At 41.8% G+C, this 20,007-nt stretch overlaps 1 protein-coding gene across 1 annotated transcript; it reads right to left on the bottom strand.

Moving 5' to 3' along the window:
* Positions 1-1,184: 1,184 nt before the first annotated feature.
* Positions 1,185-17,892, bottom strand: odad3 (outer dynein arm docking complex subunit 3). The gene is made up of 13 exons (XM_088341264.1): positions 17,776-17,892; positions 17,593-17,714; positions 15,916-15,993; positions 15,668-15,841; positions 14,153-14,254; positions 11,907-12,032; positions 9,864-9,980; positions 8,584-8,733; positions 7,087-7,247; positions 6,844-7,000; positions 5,192-5,338; positions 5,036-5,123; positions 1,185-3,389 (listed from the first exon to the last, which is right to left on the bottom strand). The coding sequence occupies exons 1-13, from the start codon at positions 17,849-17,851 to the stop codon at positions 3,277-3,279; spliced, it is 1,611 nt and encodes a 536-aa protein (XP_088197390.1). The 5' UTR covers positions 17,852-17,892; the 3' UTR covers positions 1,185-3,276.
* Between the last annotated feature and the right edge of the window lie 2,115 nt (positions 17,893-20,007).

Genomic DNA, 20,007 nt, shown 5'->3' with positions numbered 1-20,007 from the left:
ACTTGTTTATACACAAATTATTACATTTAAAGACAAATTCGCTTCCTACTACCCCTTTTCGAACATATTATGTAACATTATTTTGTTGTTGAGTTATTGTTTTTGTTCCGTTTTTATTTTAGTGTTCGAATAAAGTTTTCATTCATTCATTCAAATCTCCGTTTGTTAGGGAAAAAAACTTTATTTAAAACGTATTTTTTATTTGTTCATTTATTGACTCTATCAATATTTTTCCATCAGCAGTTAAGTTTCTCGGCGAACATTATTTGTACGCAAATGATTACATTGAAAGAAAAATCTCCATTTGTGAGGAAAAAAACGTAATTTGAAATGTTTTTTTTCTCATTTCATTTCCTGGTTTTTGTCTTCCTCGCGCAAAGAATGAAATGATCTGCATTTCTATAGACTTCCCAAAGCGCTTTACAATGTGCTCCACATTTCCCAATAGCGGCCTTGTATTGCAGCCATGTAAGACGCTAACCTGCTTATTGTGGGTATTAGGGGGTTCAGTGTCTTACCCAAGGACACTTTGACATGTAACACGGACAAGCCGGGATTCGAACAGGGGTCCCTTGATCCCAAGACGAGCGCTCTACCTCAAGAGCTAGTGCCGCCCCGAAAGAAGAACCAAAGGAGGTCTGGACTCCCCACGGCCCCAAACCGGAGCAGGCTGAGCTGCCTTTTCTTCTCAAAAGTAAACCGAGAAAAGATTTCACAACAAACTGTTTTGGTGCAGGGGCAAATAATACTTCACTTCTGACACACTATGAAAGAATTTTCCCGTCTTCTAAATATATGGATTGTTTTTAAGGCTGTGAGTTCTTCACTCTGACAGTCGTTGCCTTTGATATTAATGGGAGATCCCAAATCCTAGCAGTCCGTTTCATGTCGTTCTCTTTGTCAGTGGGGTGTTCAAATTTCTTCTGCAGTTAACGAAAAGTCCGAGAGCGTGTGTGTCTCGATGAAAGTTTCTTGAATTACGTGAAGTCTAAACACCTCCCCCCATTTTTATTTTATTGATTGTATTGTATTAACATTTATTTTTTCTGTTTTTCCTTCTGTTATTTATGGGTGTGTCAAGTGTATATGTTTTGTGTTTGTGTTGATGTATGATGGTGGTGTCGAAGATAAGACCAATTTGTTGAATCGTCTCGTACGTCTTCAAAGAAATGCAGGAATCAAAATGACATAAGAGGGAGTTCTTTTTATTGATACACAATTTCAACAAGAGACTCAGCGAATTAAAGATATGCGTGTGTCTTTATAGTTTTCAACATAGCACGTGTACCCGGTTTGGCCCCGTCCCTTTTCACGCCTGAAGGCGTACATGCCCAGGTTTCCGTCCTTATTTGGAAGTGTTTTTAAGTTTATGCCAGTTTATGTCACCTTGCCCTTTGCCGTTATCTCTTGTCCTCCCTTGAGGAGGATTGTTTATACTAATTCGTCCGCAGAGACCTTCGCGAGATGTAAACAACATTTCTCCCGACTGTAAGCAAGTCTTTCTACATTTCTTTCCAAATGTATGCAAATCTATTCTACAAATGCAAGTTTATTTTCTACAACAGTGGAATCAAACCTATGTCAAAATTTGTCTTAGAATTAAAAGTTATAAAAAAGAAAGTTTCTTGAACGATCATAAACAGTTCAAATAATTCACGTCGCCGATCCCTGAAACGACGTGACTGAAAACGGTTATCGTTGTTTTTCAACGATATCGTGATCTGAAAAGCGTAAATGGTGCTCCGAAAAGAGTTTTGAAAGGAATAAACTCGCTCTTTGGTTTTATCGTAGACATCATACTCGCGAGCAGCAGCCTTTCCGGCAGCTCAGTGTTATTTCGATCTTTTGGTGATTTATTAAGTGTCTGCTTCTATCTTCGGTGTTTTCGTCCCGTTTGACAACTACACTTTGGATGACTTTCTATCCTATGGTTATGGCTTTTAACGCACAAAAATGCGTTTATTCCAGGAATCAACTCCTTGCCCTGAATTCTCGTGCCGGCGTGATAAGGGGGCCCTATCGTGGATGCAGAGTCGGAGCTAAGGCTAAGCGGCTAGCGGCGTTATAAGTCTTCGGTACCGTCCGTAATCATGGTACCAAATAAGACCGAGTAACTGGCTGTGCTGGTGAAAAACATCAAAGCGTACAGCGTTTGCTTTGTTTTACGGAAACGTGGCTCACGTCTAGCATCCCGGACGCTAACGTGGAGCTACCCGGAGCTACCCGGCTTCAGCACTGTTAGAGCAGACAGACATGAAAACCTGCGGGAAGCGGAGAGGAGGCGGACTCGCTATCTACGTAAATAGGAGGTGGTGTAACCCTGGGCACAAAGATTTCCATCTGCTGCAGGGACGTCCAACTTTTGGCCTAGCGTGTGACGTCATCCACTACGCTGTTGCTAAACTACAACACAGCACCCTGAGGCCATCCTGTTAATCTGTTAATAAACAACAAAAGGATACTGCTGGAAGTGTGAATTTCCTTACGGAGAGGAATAAAGTATCTATCTATCTAGACATCTATTTATCTATCTATATATCTATCTAGAAATCTATCTAATCGATGAATGGTTGGAATCATTTATCAACCACCCATTTTTGCTACACTTCTGTCGTATTATTGTAGTACAGTGTTACTGTAGTATTTTTGTTGTATTTCCATTGCCTTTTTGTAGTATTGCTAAAGGAGTTGCGATACTTTTGAATCATATTTCTGGAGTAAGATTTCTCTTGTAGTGTTTTCTATTCTAGTATTATGTCATGGTATTTTAGTAGTATTTTTGTAAAAGTATTTTTGATATATTTCCGAAGCAGTATTTTCGTAGTATTTTTGTAGAAAATTGTAGTGTTCCGTAGTAGTATTTTTTGCATATTTCTTAAGCATTTCTGTATTATATTCTAAGTGTCCACAAAACTTTAGCACAAAACACACAGAGTCCAACAGACAAACCCAAATTCAAACTTCCATATTCCTTTATAAGGTAGTAGTATTTTTCTACATTTTTAAAAATAATAAATGAGGTTACCGTTAACTGTCTTGTCGTTTTGATGTGATTAGGAAGTATTTTACTGACAACGGGGGACAAAGTGGGTACCAAAAAAAGTGAACGGCGCTCGGGGGCCCCCTAGTGGTCGCGGGGACCGAGTAGCTCCTTCGCTCGCTTATGCCTTGGGCCAGCTCAGATTGAACTACTATTTACATGAGATAGAATATTGCAAATGGAAAGAATGTGAGGAATGTGAGGCAAAAAGTCCAATTTGCAGACTACTCCCGTCTCTATTTTTTCATTTTCCAGGATTTTTTGTTGGACATGAGATCGATGACGGCTTGGGATCGTCGCTTGAGGGCCTCTCTGGAAAGGATGCCTTCTTCTTCTTCGTTTTCCTCCTCTGAAAATAATTTTTAAAAAGCGGCATTAAGAGTTGGCGTTCCTTGTGCTAATTGCTTAAGCCCCGCCCATGTTGCGGTTTATTGGAGTCGAGCTTGACATAAGGAAATCACATTAGTTTAAAACGGGAAATTCCAGGCTTGTTTCTCCCGAGTGTAAGTGTCAGCGAATGTTATTATTAATCGCCTTGGGCTGCCAAGGAATAACATTCTGCTCGGCGTGGAACATGCGGTCAAGTCAGGAATTTGGATGTCAGGCCGACCCCAACGATGTTCTTGGAAATTGTGTAACTTTGGAAAATCGAAAGAGGACGAAAACATTCTGGGGAAAAACATTGTGTCTGGTAGCGTGCATTTTGAGATAAAGACGTACGTCATCACGAGGGGGACGTGCTAAGTAACATGAGATGTTGTCTGAGGATATAAAAAGCGGATTGTTTTCATGTCTTAGGACGAAGCAATGAGGTCTGCTCCGAAACCCACCGCGAGCACCAACCGCGAGCAACTGAAATGGCGATCCGTGTTTTTTCCCGACGTTATTCGTATAATACATGTAGAGGAAATTCGTCGCTTAGAATACGTTTTACCTTAGTTTTTCCAACCACGGACTCTGCCAAACAAGGAAGAACTTCGAAAGACTCACAATCCGTCACACAAGACCCTTTCCTTTCCCTTTTGCTTAATTCGGTTTCCGCTCGGAGTATTGGACTACAAAAAGGAACCCCAAAGCCATGGCCGCCAGGAAGCCGGATCAGCCTTTGGCTACTTTAGCCTGTGGCTAACCCTTTTCACCCCCTCTCTCTTTGCTCTAGAAGCAAACGATGAGCTCGAAAAAAAGGAAGAAAGGTTTTCAAATATACGGGGCGCGGCACGACCAAAAGTAACACGAGAGTTTCGCGACAAACGGTTTTGGTGTTTTTGGGCGTATATTCTATTTTGACATGTTATGAAATCCTCCCCGACGATTGAAATGAGTTGATTACTTGAAAAATTGGCTCATTGAGGAGTACCATATTTTCCGCACTATAAGGCGCACCTAAAAGCCTTTATTTTTTTCAAAATCTGACCATGCGCCTTATAATACAGTGCGCCTTATATATGGATCAATATTAAGTCGCAAAGTCTTGCAACTAAAGCAAGCAGCCGCCGACTCGATTTTCCCCCGAACGCCAAGTAGTACGCGGTGTATGCTGGGATTTATTTACCGGCATTTCATTGGCTAACCAATGTGTCAATCATCATTTGAATCGATTGGATTTCTTTCTTCCTCTCCCTTTCTTTTCCCCCTCTCTCAGGACTTTTTATCTTTTGTTTCTCACGCTCTCTCCCTCTCTCTCTTTTTCTTTCTTTGTCCCGCCCTCTCTCCTTTTCCCTCCCTCTTTCTCTTTCTTTCTCTCTCTATTTCTTTCTCTTGAATCTACTAGTCCGGCCCCCGACAGAATGTTTGCTCTATCGTGTGGCCCCCCGAGTTCAAATGAGTTGGACACCCCTGATTTAGTCACTGGAGTTTCCTTGAATCCTCGGGGAACGATGACAAGCAAATGCAATGTGCTTCACAACGTTCCGCAGCCAATAGCGTCGCTGCCAAATTCCCCACGCGGTTGGCGCTAAATGTGGGCGGAGCTTAAATGCGGAAGAATTGCCTTACCGTTGGTGAGCATGTTCATTTCCTGGTCTTCGGACAAAGTCACTCGCTTGTTGTAAGCAGGAAGTTGCTTCTCGATCATGAAATAAAACTACAAAATAAAAGACGGGGGTGAGCTCGTTCGATCGTATTTTTGTTTTGTTTTTTTGTTTTTCTCACTTCCTCCTCTTCCATGTCCTTGACGATCTCGTCAAGGTCTTTCCCCCGAAGCTTGTCCTGCAGAGACTGGACCTTACGCTCGCACTGCGTCAGAAGACGGTCCACAAAGTCCTCGGAGTCGGGAGGAACCTCCAATGGCGGATCCTTCTGCGGGGGGGGGGGGAAATTCTTCAGATAGTCATCAACACAGCCAAGAAAATCATGGGATGCTCTCATGTCATCTCATCTCATCAGCCGTACCGCTTATCCTCATTAGGGTCGCGGGGGGGCTGGAGCCCATCCCAGCCATCTCCGGGCAGTGGGCAGGGGACACCCTGAACCGGTTGCCAGCCAATCGCAGGGCACACAGGGACAGACAACTCATTCGCTCATTCACACCTAGGGACAATTTGGACCGGCCAATTCACCTGAAATGCATGTTTTTGGAACGTGGGAGGAAACCGGAGTGCCCGGAGGAAACCCACGCAAGCACGGGGAGAACATACAAACTCCGCACAGGATGTCTGGAGCTGGATTTGAACCCACGACAGGTTCCCATGACATGAACTGTGCCGCACAAGCGCTAACCACTGCAGTACATATTGTATTTTATAGTATGTGCTAAATAATACACAATGTCCCTTTGAAAGGACAGTGTGTGATGTTTGACTGCTAGATGTCACAAAAACGAGTGCTACAAAGCACAAGGAAGAAGACCAACTACAGAGACTCAAGGGGACCAAAGGGCCCCATTTTGATTCTAGTTTTTTTGCTTAGCGTTTCAAGAAAAAAAGGAAACAAGGGCAAAAAGGAAAGAAAAGAAAACAGAAACAAAAGAAGGATACATGTGAGAAAGAAAAGAGGAAAAATAAAAATATAGAAAACTAAAAGCGAAGGGAAAAAGGAGAAAAAAATAAAGGAAAACATCAGACAGAAAAAAATAAGAAAAATGGACAGAGAAAAAAAGAAAAAGGAACGTAAGAAAAATTGAAAAGAAAAAAATAATCAAAACCAAAAAAGTAAAAATAAAGAATAAACATTGGGTAAAGGAACATAAGAAAAATGAACAGAAAAAAGAAGACAATAAAATGGGAAAAAATAAAGGAATATGAAAAAAAGAAAAAGAAAAGGAAGAAAATTAGAAAAGGAAAGTAAGAAACAAAAGAAAGAAAATAAGGGAATAGAAAGAAGGAAATTATAAGAAAAAAAAGGAAGGAAGATGCAAAAAAAGCGGCAAGAAGAAAAATACAAAATCAAGTGTGGAACATAAGAAAAAAGTACAGAAAACAAAAGAAAAAGGTAAAAGAAGGACAAAATGAAAAGAGAAAAATGAAAGCAATATGAAAAACTAAAGAGAAAGAGAAAGAAAGAAAAACTGGGAAAGAATGAAGGGAACACGAGAGAGAAAAAAGAAGGGGAAACGAGCATGCTGCATGTATTTCTCCTCACTTAGCATTCTCACAATATGCCCGATGAAAAGCACAGTGTGAAAAGGACCCCAATTAGCAGTCCCATAATGCGCCCGACGTAAAATACACTTAAAAAAGGTGCAAAGCAGGACGTGTTTCTTTTCTTTGACTCAGCTGTCCTCACACAAAACACCGTACAAGAAGGACCCCAATTAGCAGTCCCATAATACGCCCGACTGTAAACATGATTTCCTGGTTCCTCACCAGCGAAACGTGCTGGAGTTGGTCCGCCAGGTGCTCGACGCCGGCCCGGATGGTGCCCAGGGTCCTGCCCAGGGACCGCAGACGTTCCTTGGCCGTCTCGCAGTTTTGCTGCTTCGCCAGCAGTTCCTGCTCGCACTCATCCAGCGCCCGTTGAGCGCTAACGCCAGGAGAGACATTCCATCAGATCGTGTCAAAAACCTTACCCGGGGAAGGCCCGCGATTGGCCGGCCTCGCCGTCCTGACCTGGACAGTTGCGTCTCTCCCGAATATTTCACGGCTTGGAATTCTGCCTTGAGTTGGACTTTCTGCTCCTTCAGCTGCTGGAGGACAAACTCGTTCTCCGCTTTCAGTTCTTGAAGATGGCCGTAGGTCTCCATCTGGTCCGCGTAGCGTTCGGACATCTCCTACGCCGGTGACGGAACAGGACAGGTAAAACGGGAAAAGGGAGCGCAGGGCAGGACAAGACAGAGGATGAAGCAGCATAAGGCAGGGCAAGACAAAGCAGGACGGGATTGGACAAGGTGGGACAGGACAAGGCAGGACGGGATTGGACAAGGTGGGACAGGACAACGCAGAGGATGAAGCAGCGTAAGGCAGGGCAAGACAAAGCAGGACGAGATTGGAAAAGGTGGGACAGGACAAGGCAGGATGGGATTGGACAAGGTGGGACAGTACAAGGCAGGATGGAATTGGACAAGATGGGACAGGACAAGGCAGAGGATGAAGCGGCGTAAGGCAGGGCAAGACAAAGCAGGACGGGATTGGACAAGGTGGGACAGTACAAGGCAGGACGGGATTGGACAAGGTGGGACAGGACAAGGCAGAGGATGAAGCAGCGTAAGGCAGGGCAAGACAAAGCAGGACGGGATTGGACAAGGTGGGACAGGACAAGGCAGGACGGGATTGGACAAGGTGGGACAGTACAAGGCAGAGGATGATGCAGCCGAAGGCAGGGCAAGACAAAGCAGGACAAGATTGGACAAGGTGGGACAGAACAAGGCAGAAACAGGAAATGGCAGTACAGGGGAAAGCCAGATGAGACCTAAAATTACAGGAAAGGACAAAGTTGGAAAAGGTAGGACGAAAGGAGGCAGGACAAGGCTGGGCAGGAAACGTTAAATGACAAGGCAGGACAAGACAAGGCAGTATGAGAAAGGAGAGAACAAAGGACAAGGAAGGACAGAAAACCACAAAGCAGGATAGGATAGAAAAGGACAAAGCCAGAAAAGGCACGACAAGGATTGGCAGGACAAGAGAAGGTCAAAGCAGGAAAAGGAAGGACAGGAAGAGGCAGAACAGGACAAAACAAGACAGGAAAATGCAGGAACAGACAGGAAATGGCAAAACAGGGGAAGGCCAGATGAGACCTAAAATTGCAGGCCAGGACAAAGTTGGAAAAGGTAGAACAAAACGAGGCTGGGCGGGACTGGGCAGGAAAGGTAAAATGACAAGGTAGGACAAGAAAAGATAAGGCATGATGAGACAGGAGAGAACAAAGGACAATGACAGAAAACCACAAAGCAGGATAGGACAGGAAAGGACAAAGCCAGAAAAGGCAAGACAGGAATAGGCAGGACGAGAGAAGGTCAAAGCAGAAAACGGAAGGACAGGGAAAGGTAAGACAGGACAAAACAAGACAGGACAATGCAGGGTGGGACAGGACACAGCAAAACAATAATAGAGGACAAAGCAGGTAAAGACAGTATAGGACAGTGCAAGAAAATGAGTGTCTTTTAGTACGTCAGTGTCGAGGTATCTGGTGGCGTCTTTGAGGTTCTGAAGCGTCTCGTCACAGATGCCGATACTTTTCTCCGTCTCGGCGGCCGCCTTGGCCGCGCCGTACTCCGCTTCCGCGTTCAGCTTGTCCTGACGCACGTTTTTCCTCTGAGCCTGAGGAGAAAATTCAGACTCACTTTCCAGACCCTGATCCTCCCGAGACTGAGACTCGACCGAGACCCGCGGGACTCGAACCGGCACTCGGATCGAGACTCGACCGAGACCCGCAGGACTTGAATCGGCACACGGACAGAGACTCGACCGAGACCAGTGGGACTCGAACCGGCACTCGGATCGAGACTCGAACGAGACCCGTAGGACTCGAACCGGCACTTGGACCGAGACTCGACCAAGACCCGCGGGACTCGGATTGGTACTCGGACCGAGACTCGACCGAGACCCGCAGGACCCGAACCGGCATTCAGACAGAGACTCGACTGAGACGAGCGGGACTCGAACCGGCTTTCGGACCATGACACGACCGAGACCCGCAGGACTCGAACCGGCACTTGGACCGAGACTTGACCGAAACCCGCGGTAGACGACCCGGCACTCGGACCTAGACTCAACCAAGACCAGCGGGACTCGGATTGGTACTCGGACCGGGACTCAGACCTTGACTCGCACTGGGACTTGGCCTGGGACTTGGACCAAAACTCAGAACTGGACTCAGACTCAGACTTAAATCGGGAATCTGACTGAGCGCTGCGAACTCGTACCTGGACTGGGACCTGGACTCGTCCTGGAACTGAGACCAGGACTAGGAATGGGAATCAGCTTGGGACTCGAACCAGCACTCAAACCAAGACTCGACCGAGACCCGCGGGACTCGGATTGGTACTCGGACCAGGACTCAAATAGGGACGCTGACTGAGGCCTGCAGGACCCGTACCGGGACCCTTAGGACTGGACTCTGACCTGAACTAGGACTGGAACTGAGACCAGGACTAGGACCGGGATTCAGACTGGGATTCGGACTGGGACTCGGACTGGGACTCGGACTGGGACTCGGACCGGGACTCGGACCGGGACTCGAACTGGGACTAGGACTGGCACTCGGACTGGGACTCGCAGGACTTGTACCTAAACTGGAACCTGGACTCGGACTGGAACTGAGACCGGGACTAGGACCGGGACTCTGACTGGAACTGAGACCGGGACTCAGACCGGGACTCGGAAAGAGACCCGCGGGACTCGAAACGGAACCGGTAAAAAATCGAAGTCTGGTCGAGGCGGCCACTCACGTCCAACTTCTCAGCCCGAGCTTTGATCTCCTGCACTCGTTTTCGGTAGAAGGCCAACAAATAATCCTTTTCTTGGTGCTCCTTGTAGAAGAGCTCCTCCTGCTGCTGCAGTTCCATCTAACAAATAGAAATATGCGCTGGTCAGACCTCCCAGAGAGGGAATCCCAATGGCGTTTTGCTCAAAAGGGTCATAAACCTGCAGGCTTTGATTGTTTGACAATTCCCTCGCTTGTCGTAAAAGTCAAGAGAACAAAATTGGCATTTGAGATGTCATTCTTGGCATTCCTGACATTCTCTGAAATTCCAGTATCGATTTTGAAAATTTAAGACCATCATAATTATGTCAATGACTTAAAGAATTAGGATTGCAATTACATGCATCCCCAAAACAGCCAATATTTCTGAAATTCCTTTGTGAATTTAAAATGATTTATGACCCATCATATTTATGCCAATACATTATTTATGATTGCAACTATATGCTCCTTTATGTCCTCAGAATATTTTAGGCCATCGTGTGTATGCCAGTGAGTTATGAAATTATGATTTGTGACTGTAAAAGTAGGCCTAACTTCCCTGAATTCGTTTTGAATTTTGAACAATGTATGACCCATCGTATTCATGCCAAAAGGTTATGGAAAGATAATTTATGACTGCAATTTTATGCATTCCTGAAATGCCTTACAATCCTGAAATTTTATGAACCAGGATTGAATTCGGACCCGTCATATTGATACCAATGAATTGTGAAATTATGATTTATGACTATAATGATACGCATCCCTGAAATTCCTTATGATCCTTACATTCCTTTATGAATTTGGAATGATTTATGACCCATCATATTTATGTCAATACATTATTTATGATTGCAACTACATGCTCCTTTATGTCCTCAGAATATGTTAGGCCATCGTGTGTATGCCAATGAGTTATGAAATTATGATTTGTGACTGTAAATGTAGCCATTCCTGAAGGGCCTAACTTCCCCCAATTCGTTTTAAATTTTGAACAATGTATGACCCATCGTATTCATGCCAAAAAGTTATGGAAAGATAATTTATGACTGCAATTTTATGCATACCTGAAATGCCTTACATTCACGAAATTTTATGAACCAGGATTTAATTCGGACTCGTCATATTCATGCCAATAAATTGTGAAATTATGATTTATGACTATGATACGCATCCCTGAAATGCCTCATGATCCTTACATTCCTTCCTTTATGAAATTTGAATGATTTATGACCCATATTACTTATGCAAATGAATTATATAATAATTTGTGACTGTAGTTACATGCAGGTATATGCAGTCCTGTAATGCCCATTTATTAAAATAGCTATCAAATTATGATTTATGGCATGCATTTTATGCATCTCCAAAATTACTGAAATTTATTTGTTAACTAGGAATGATTTATGATCCAACATTTTCACGCAAAGTTAACGCAGAGTTATGAAATTTATGACACGTTCGCGTTGAAATGCCTTATCCCCCCCCCACAAGATCCATTATGAATTACAAATGATTCATGACCCGCCGTATTTATGCAAATCTGTTCTCAAACTGTTATTTGTGACAGGTGGGGATCATAAAACAATCAAACCTGTTATAAAATAATATGGTTCCCTAACATCACCAAGTATGCAACAACCACGTTCATAAATCATATTTTGGAATAACCATCGTCTGCAGATTATGGGTCATAAACCATTCAAATTGCATGTATTAATTCAGGAAAGTTAGACATTCGGGAATACATAATAATCATGTATTCAGTATAATATACTTACAGTAATGTGTCATCATTAAATGGACTACAAATGCGTAAATATGACAGGTCCTAAATCTTATCTCATAATTCATCAATGAATCCTAGGAAAGTCGGCCGTTTCAGTAATGCATCATAAATATGCTTTAGCTATATTAACCTTCCAGTCATTACATTGGATGAACTGCAATTGTATAAATGGGAGAGGTCATAAAGCATAAAGCTGACAAGTTTATGACCCCTTCGATGGTAAGTGTTTTTTTTTACGATTGCGGTTTCTTTGGAACGCTGCGCTTTGTTGTTCATGTCTTGCACTTCCTGCAGCTCCTTCCTGTACTTGCAAATCTCCGCCTCCAGGGTGTCCATCTGGCCCTGGAACGTCAGAGCTTCCTCCTGCCCCGTCAAAATAAAACAAAAGGAAAAAAAATTAAAGAGTCATCATTCATCGCAAACGCAGGTGCGTCAAACATAAGGCCCCCGGGCCGTCGACCGATGTCATCGGGCCGGCAAGACTTAAGAGCGGCGCAGGAAAAAAAGACGAGAATTATCGGAGTGATACTTTTAGATAGAAAGATGTCTAGATAGATAGATGTCTAGTAGATAGATGTCTAGATAGATAGATAGATAGATGTCCAGATAGATGTCTAGATAGATGTCTAGATTGATGTCTAGATAGATGTCTAGATAGATGTCCAGATAGATGTCTAGATAGATAGATGTCTAGTATATAGATGCCTAGATAGATAGATATCTAGTTGTCTAGATAGATAGATGTCTAGATAGATAGATCTCCAGATAGATGTCTAGATAGATGTCTAGATAGATAGATCTCCAGATAGATGAATAGATATATGTCTAGATAGATAGATGTCTAGTAAATAGATGTCTAAATAGATAGATGTCCAGATAGATGTCTAGATAGATGGATAGATGTCTAGATAGATAGATGTCTAGATAGATAGATCTCCAGATAGATGTCTAGATAGATGTCTAGATAGATAGATGTCTAGTAGATAGATGTCTAGATAGAGGGATAGATGTCCAGATAGATGTCTAGATAGATGTCTAGATAGATAGATAGATGTCTAGATAGATGTCCAGATAGATGTCTAGATAGATAGATGTCTAGTATATAGATGCCTAGATAGATAGATATCTAGTTGTCTAGATAGATAGATGTCTAGATAGATAGATCTCCAGATAGATGTCTAGATAGATGTCTAGATAGATGTCTAGATAGATAGGTCTCCAGATAGATGAATAGATATATGTCTAGATAGATAGATGTCTAGTAAATAGATGTCTAAATAGATAGATGTCCAGATAGATGTCTAGATAGATGGATAGATGTCTAGATAGATAGATGTCTAGATAGATGTCTAGATAGATGTCTAGATAGATAGATGTCTAGTGAATAGATGTCTAGATAGATAGATGTCCAGATAGATGTCTAGATAGATGTCTAGATAGATAGATGTTTAGTAGATAGATGTCTAGATAGAGGTCCAGATAGATGTCTAGATAGATGTCTAGATAGACAGATGTATAGATAGACGGATGTCTAGATAGATGTCTAGATTGATGTCTAGATAGATAGATGTCTAGATATCTAGATATCTACCTACCTAGGTACTTTATTTTTGTAGTATTTCTGTAGTCATATTATTGGAATAGTATTTGTCCCCATTTCAGAATGAAGAAAAACAATATATTAGGTCCCCGTTTTTAGCAATTAATTTGACATTTTTCTATTATTACTGCAATATTTTTGTAGTATTTCTGTCATACCACTCTATTTTTAGTATTCGTGGTGTTTTTGTAGTATTATTGTCATTGAATTTTTATAGAATTTCTCTTGTAGTATTTCTGTAGTAATGTTATATTTTGGAAGTATGTCTGTGGTAGTGCTATGGGAATAGTATTTTTGCTGTATTTCTATTTCTTTTCAAAATTATAACAAAATAATAGATACGGCTCTCAAGCATTTATGTAGTTTTGTAGTATTTCAATTGTAGTATTCATGTAGTATTTCTGAAGTTGTGTTTTGTAGTATTTTTGTCGTTTACAAAAAATAATATTTTTATATTTTACTGTGGTAATGTATTTTTGTCGTAGCATTTTCATGGTATTACTGTTGTATTTTGTAGTATTACTGGAGTTTTTTTTATCGTATTTTTGTTGTATTACTGTAGAGATCTTTTGTAGTATTTCTGAAGTGTTTTTTATAGTAGTTAAATAATATATTTGTATTTTACTGTGATAATAATTTGTAATATTTATGTTTTAGGATTTTTGTAGGATTTCTGTAGTTTTTCTTTTAGTATTTAAGTTGTGATTTTGTTACCACGGTAACATTTTTCAGGAATATTTTAGTAGGATCTTCGTTGTACTCTAATATATGTTGTGATATTTTCTCGTTTTCGTTTGTGTGGCCGGATGAAAACGGCACTTGGGCCTCAGGTGGCCCGCGGGCCCTGGTTTGTTCTACACGCGGGCGCGGTTTGCCCTCCGACCTGCAGGTGGCGCTTGAGTTTGAGGTAGTTGGCCATAATGTTGGTGGCTTCTTTGCACTTGAGCTGATTTTTCTCCAGGCAGTTTTGCAACGAACGCAATTTCTGGAAAAGAAGAAGAAGAAAAAGAAAATATCAGCCAATAGCGGATGAGACTGAGGTGTCAAAACACGCGGATTGCGGGCCGGATCAGGGCCGCTAATGGCTCGGTACAAACAATGCAGACATTTCTCTCTCTCCCCCCCTCTCTCTCTCTCTCGCTCTCTCTTTTTTTTGTTACTTTCGTCTCTGTTTCACTCTTTTTTTTCTCTCTTTGTCCCTTTTCCTTTTTCCGTTTCTCTTTTTATACTCTTTGTCTCTCTTTTTTTTGTCTTTCTCTCTCTCTCTCTTTTTTTTTGTCTCCTTTTCACACTTTTTTTTCTCTCTTTGTCCTTTTTACTGTTTCTCTTTTGATACTCTCTGTCCTCTCTGTCTCTCTTTCTTTCGTCTCTGTTTCACACTACTTTTCTCTCTTTGTCCCTCTTTTTCCTGTCTCCCTTTCATTTTGATACTCTTTGTCTCTATTTTTGGTCTCTCTCTCTCTCTCTCTCTCTCTTTTTTTTTTTACTTTCGTCTCTGTCTTACACTCTTTTTTTCTCTCTTTGTCCTTTTTCCTGTTTCCGTTTCTCTTTTGATACTCTTTGTCTCTCTTTTTTTGTCTTTCTCTCTCTCTCTTTTTTTTTCATCTCCTTTTCACACTTTTTTTTCTCTCTTTGTCCTTTTTACTGTTTCTCTTTTGATACTCTCTGTCCTCTCTGTCTCCCTTTCTTTCGTCTCTGTTTCACACTACTTTTCTCTCTTTGTCCCTCTTTTTCCTGTCTCCCTTTCATTTTGATACTCTTTGTCTCTATTTTTGGTCTCTCTCTCTCTCTCTCTTTTTCTTTACTTTCGTCTCTGTCTCACACTTTTTTTCTCTCTTTGTCCTTTTTCCTGTTTCCGTTTCTCTTTTGATACTATTTGTCACTCTTTTTTTGTCTTTCTCTCTCTCTCACTCTTTTCCTTTCGTCTCTGTTTCACACACTTTGTTTTCTCTCTTTGTCCTTTCTCCTGTTTCTCTTTTGATACTCTTTGTCTCTTTTTCTCTCTCTCTTTTTCTTTCGTCTGTTTCACACTCTTTTCTCTCTTTGTCCTTTTTCCCATTTCTGTTTCTCTTTTCATACTCTGTCTCTCTTTTTTTGTCTTTCTCTCTCTCTCTTTGTCCCTCTTTTTCCTGTCTTCCATTCTCTTTCTCTCTCTCTCTCTTTTTCTTTTGTCTTTTTCACACTCTTTTTTCTCTCTTTGTCCTTTTTCCTGTTTCCATTTCTCTTTTGATAGTCTTTGTCTCTCTTTTTTGTCTTCCTCTCTCTCTCTCTCTCTCTCTCTTTTTGTCCCTCTTTTTCCTGTCTCCCCTTCTCTCTCTCTCTCTAACTCTCCCCCCCCCCCCCCTTCCACCCTGCACGCAATGGCCCGTCCCCATTGGTGGGCGGGTGCGTCCGTCACCATGGTAACGTCCTCCTTCTGGGCGAGGACTTGGCTAAAGCCCGCCTCCTCCAGCCGCCTGCACTCCCTCTGCAGTTCCTCCAGGCGGCGCTGCTGAGTCAAGCTGGCGTGTTTCAGAGCGTTCAGACGCTTCATCTTGGAAGAAACGCGGTGCTCCAGTTTGGATAGCGCCGCCTACAGGACACAAGAAGAACGGCGGCCAATCGTACGGCACTTTGAGGCGAATTCTGGAGCGGATTTGTGCTCACCTTGCCGGTCATTTGGGGGCCGGTGTCCTTTTCCACGCCGCGGCCGTGCAAAGCCGATTGGACCAGAACTTGCTCATCCTGAAAAAGAATACATTGAAAAAAAACTATGAATGATTTATGACCCTCTCATATTTATACCGAGTCGGGGCAAAAAAATTCAGGATTCCTGAAACGCCTATTATTCCTGTGAACTGTGGACGATGTATGACTTGACAAATTGATCTGAACTGTTGATTTATGACCTATCATATTTAAGTTAAATACTTGTGAAAAGATGATTTAGGACGGCAATTTTATGCATTCAAATTGTTCTGAACTTATGATTTGTGGCATGTCATATTTATGCCAAGCTATGCAAAGATTTGTGACTGCAATTAACAGATTCCTGACATTCCTAATATCACTGAAGAATTCCTGTCTATATTTTAAATGATTTCTGACCTAACGTATTCATGCCAATGAGCTATGAATTTTTGATTAATGTAATTTTTTGCATCCCTGAAATGCCTGACGCCCCCCAGAAAGCTTTTATGAATTTTGAGCAGTTTATGACTTATTCTATTTATGCCATTGAGAAATGCATCCTTGAAAAGCCCAACATTGTATTGTGAATTCTAAATAATTTATGACCCATTGTATATATGCCAAAATGATTTCGGACTGCAATCGTATGCATTCCTGAAATGCATAATATTTCTGAAATTCCTGAATAAATTTTGGCTGATGTATGACATTTGTATTAAAATAGTTCTGAACTTTTGATTTATGACCTATTATATTTATGCCAACGAGTTATGGAAAGATGATTTATGACTGAAATGATGGATTGCCTAATATTGGTGAAAATTCTGTATGAACTTTGTCATATTTATGCCAATGAGTTATTAAGTTATGATTTGTGACCTGTAATATCATGCAAATTCCTTAAGTACCTAAAATCCCCAAATTGTTTCGGTGAATTTTGAATAAACGATGACTTATCATATTTAGGAAATCGCATTAAAAAATGGATATACAAAAGCATCCCTGAAATGCTTAATATTCCCGAACTTTCTTTTTTTTTACTGTTTTTCATGATTTAGGACATTATCATATTCATGCAGACAAGTTCTGGAAAGATGATTTATGACTCACCCTATTTATGCAAATAAGTTGTGAAATTACTATTTAAGACTGTAATTGTATACATGCCTGAAATTGCCGAAATTCCTTCATGAATTCCGAATGATTTATGACCCGTTATTTTCATACTTTACGGCACTTTTTGAAACGCCTTTTCCAGATTTCAGTACTTTTTACGATCCATGCTTTTCAGTCATTTTTTTTCTTATAGACTTCTTGCAGACTTTCCACTATTATTTTGCACAAACTTATACTTAATATCTAATACTTTTATATATTTTTTTCCAACCTTTTCAATATTTTGCCTTACGTTTTTAGTACTTTTCAGTGTTTTCTCCTTTTTTCATAGATTTCTTCTCAGGAACTTTGCAGTACTTTTTGTACCCTCTCAGTTCGTTGGTTTATTTGTAAATTTACCTTACTTTCCATGTTTTATAGTTTTTCATACTTTTCTGTAGTTTTTGTCATACATTTGAGGGGAAATTGTCCGCTTATTAAACGATCTGGCGAGGCATTTTGTCCTTCTCAGAGTTCCGTCTCTGCGCATGCGCGTACCGCTTCCGCCTCCGTCACTCTCCTGCGCAGCTCCTTGTTGTCTTCGCGCAGGCGCAGAATCGTCCGTCCGTTTTTCTCCAGGGCCGAATTGGAGCTCTCCAAATAGGCGCTCCTGTCGCTCTCTGCTCATCAATAAGCACCAATAAATCATCGGCGATCTTCCATAGCGATCATAAGACTCACCTAAAAGTTGCAGTTTGCGTTGCAGGTCCGCAATTTGGTCGTAAACGGACGTTTTGGTGCTCTCCGTTTCGAACATGTCGGCGCGGGGCTGGCTGCGGAGTGGCGTTGCCTAGCGACGGGTACACAACACGGTCGTGACGTCACTTCCGCGTGTGAATCGTCAAGGGTTTGAATGAAAGACAATCCGTTTGTCAGCCACTTGAAGATTTTTGGATGAAATGGCGTCATTTTTGAGCGCCATGCTTCCCGGTGTTAAGGAATTGTGAATATGCTTAATTGCTGTTAAAATTGTCGAGAAAAAATGTTCAAACCAAAAAAAAAATCACCACAAAACATAATTAGTATTGTCACACGGCGCTGTCCTTTGTAGGGATTATTTTTGGCCGGCTATCACGTGACTTTCTGTTAAAATTGTCCAGAAAAATTGTTCAAACCTCACATTGTTTATTTGCTGTTAATAGTGTCAATAAAATTGTTCAAACCAAAAAAATCACGTGACATGACTTGTTCAAGTGTCTAAATGTTTTATCCTTGGGATTGATCCATCATTATCAATATCAATGAAGCCCAAAATTCATAATTTAGAGCAGGGGTGTCAAACTCATTTGAACTCGGGGGCCACACGATAGAACAAACATTATCTCGTGGGCCTGACTAGTAGATTCAAGAGAAAGAAAAAGAGGGATAAAGAAATAAGAGAAAGAGGGAGGGAAAAGGAGAGAGGGCAGGACAAAGAAAGAAAAAGAGATGGAGAGAGCGTGAGAAACAAAATATAAAAAGTCGTGAGAGAGGGGGAAAAGAAAGGGAGATGAAAAAAGAAATCCAAAGAGAAATAGAAAGACAGAAGGAGAGAAAAGAGAAAAGAAAGTGCGAAGGGTATGAAGAGAAAGAGAAAAGGAAAAAAGGAAGGCAAAGGAAAAGAGGTTAAAAGACACAGAGAGAGAAAGAGACAAAGAGCAACAAAGGAAGAGAAAAAGAGCGACACAGAGAGTGAAAGAGACAGAGACAGAGAGTGGGAGAAAAGGGGTGGAAAGGAAAAAAAGAGAGAGAGAGAGAGAAATAAATACAAGTACAGTGTCCTTGTGAGAGGCACCTGGGTTTGGCAACATCAAGTTGACATATTTCAACCTGCAGCTTGTTTTTCTCTTGCGCTTCTCTGAGTGTTGTCTCGCGGGCCGGATTCAATCCCTTAGCGGGCCTGTCCTGGCCCGCGGGCCGCCTGTTTGACACATGTGATTTAGAGCTATCTATCTATCTACCTTGGTCATATCCCTCAAGAAGAGTGTGACCGACAGCAAGACAAACACATACCGAACCATTGACACACGCTGCTCACTCGATAATGAGTTTTTAGCAGTATCGTGCAGACACTTCTATGCACCGGGAGAGTTAACTGTAGTCTTTGTGTTTGCTGTTTACCTTCCACCGCTAACCGTTTCACCGGATGCTAACGTTAGCATAGCGGTTGTATCCACCAACTCTGTTTGTCCCTCACCCCCTTCATCACCCCCCCCTCCGAAGGAAAACAAAGCATACTTACAACAAAGACAGTTAATTCTTTGTTCCTTTATCTTTGTTTTCTTATCCTCACTGTAAATGTGGAACTGGAGACGTCCAATTTCATTGTCACAGCATATCCCATGTTGTAACAATGACAATAAAGGCATATTCTATTCTATACAAAATTAAAGGAAATAAAAAAAAATAGCAAAAAAACACACACAAACATTTTTAGACCATGGCCAAGCCAAATGCCCAAACACCCAAACAAGTTAGGCACCTCGGCACCCAAGTCGGTCATGCTTTCGTCTCTCCAGATGAACTGGGACACCAGAAACCGGCCGTGTCACTCAAGTCAGGGTGACACAACACACTCTTTTGTTCAACAGCAAGGCCCGACAGCTTTCACTGGTTTACCCCTGCCGCGTCATACGAGAGAGAAGAGAAAAGGAAAAAAAGGAATAGAGAGCAAGATAAGGTAAAAAGACACAAAGAGAGAAAGAGACAGAGGAACAAAGAAAGAGAAAGACACAGAGAGTGAAAGAGGGAGAGAGCTAGAAAGTGAGAGAAAGAAATACAAGTACAGTGTCTTTGTTGGAGGCACCTGGCTTTAGCAACATCACGTGGACATATTTCAACTTGCAGCTCATTTTTCTCTTGCGCTTCCCCCAGCGTTGCCTCGCGAGCTGGATACAATCCCTTACCGGTCCTGATCTGGCCCGCGGGCCGCCT

Source organism: Urocampus carinirostris, chromosome 8, assembly GCF_059441175.1.
Source record: "Urocampus carinirostris isolate Australia breed hairy pipefish chromosome 8, RoL_Ucar_1.0, whole genome shotgun sequence".
Lineage (NCBI taxonomy): Eukaryota > Metazoa > Chordata > Actinopteri > Syngnathiformes > Syngnathidae > Urocampus > Urocampus carinirostris.
This window is presented reverse-complemented; position numbering and strand designations above follow the sequence as displayed.

Coding starts and splice junctions, on each gene's coding strand:
- odad3 (XM_088341264.1), bottom strand. CDS start 17,851: ATGTTCGAAACGGAGAGCACCAAAACGTCCGTTTACGACCAAATTGCG. Junction 15,994..17,592: donor GAGTGACGGAGGCGGAAGCG/GTACGCGCATGC, acceptor ATTCTTTTTCAG/GATGAGCAAGTTCTGGTCCA. Junction 14,255..15,667: donor AGAAGGAGGACGTTACCATG/GTGACGGACGCA, acceptor CTTCTTTTCCAG/AAATTGCGTTCGTTGCAAAA.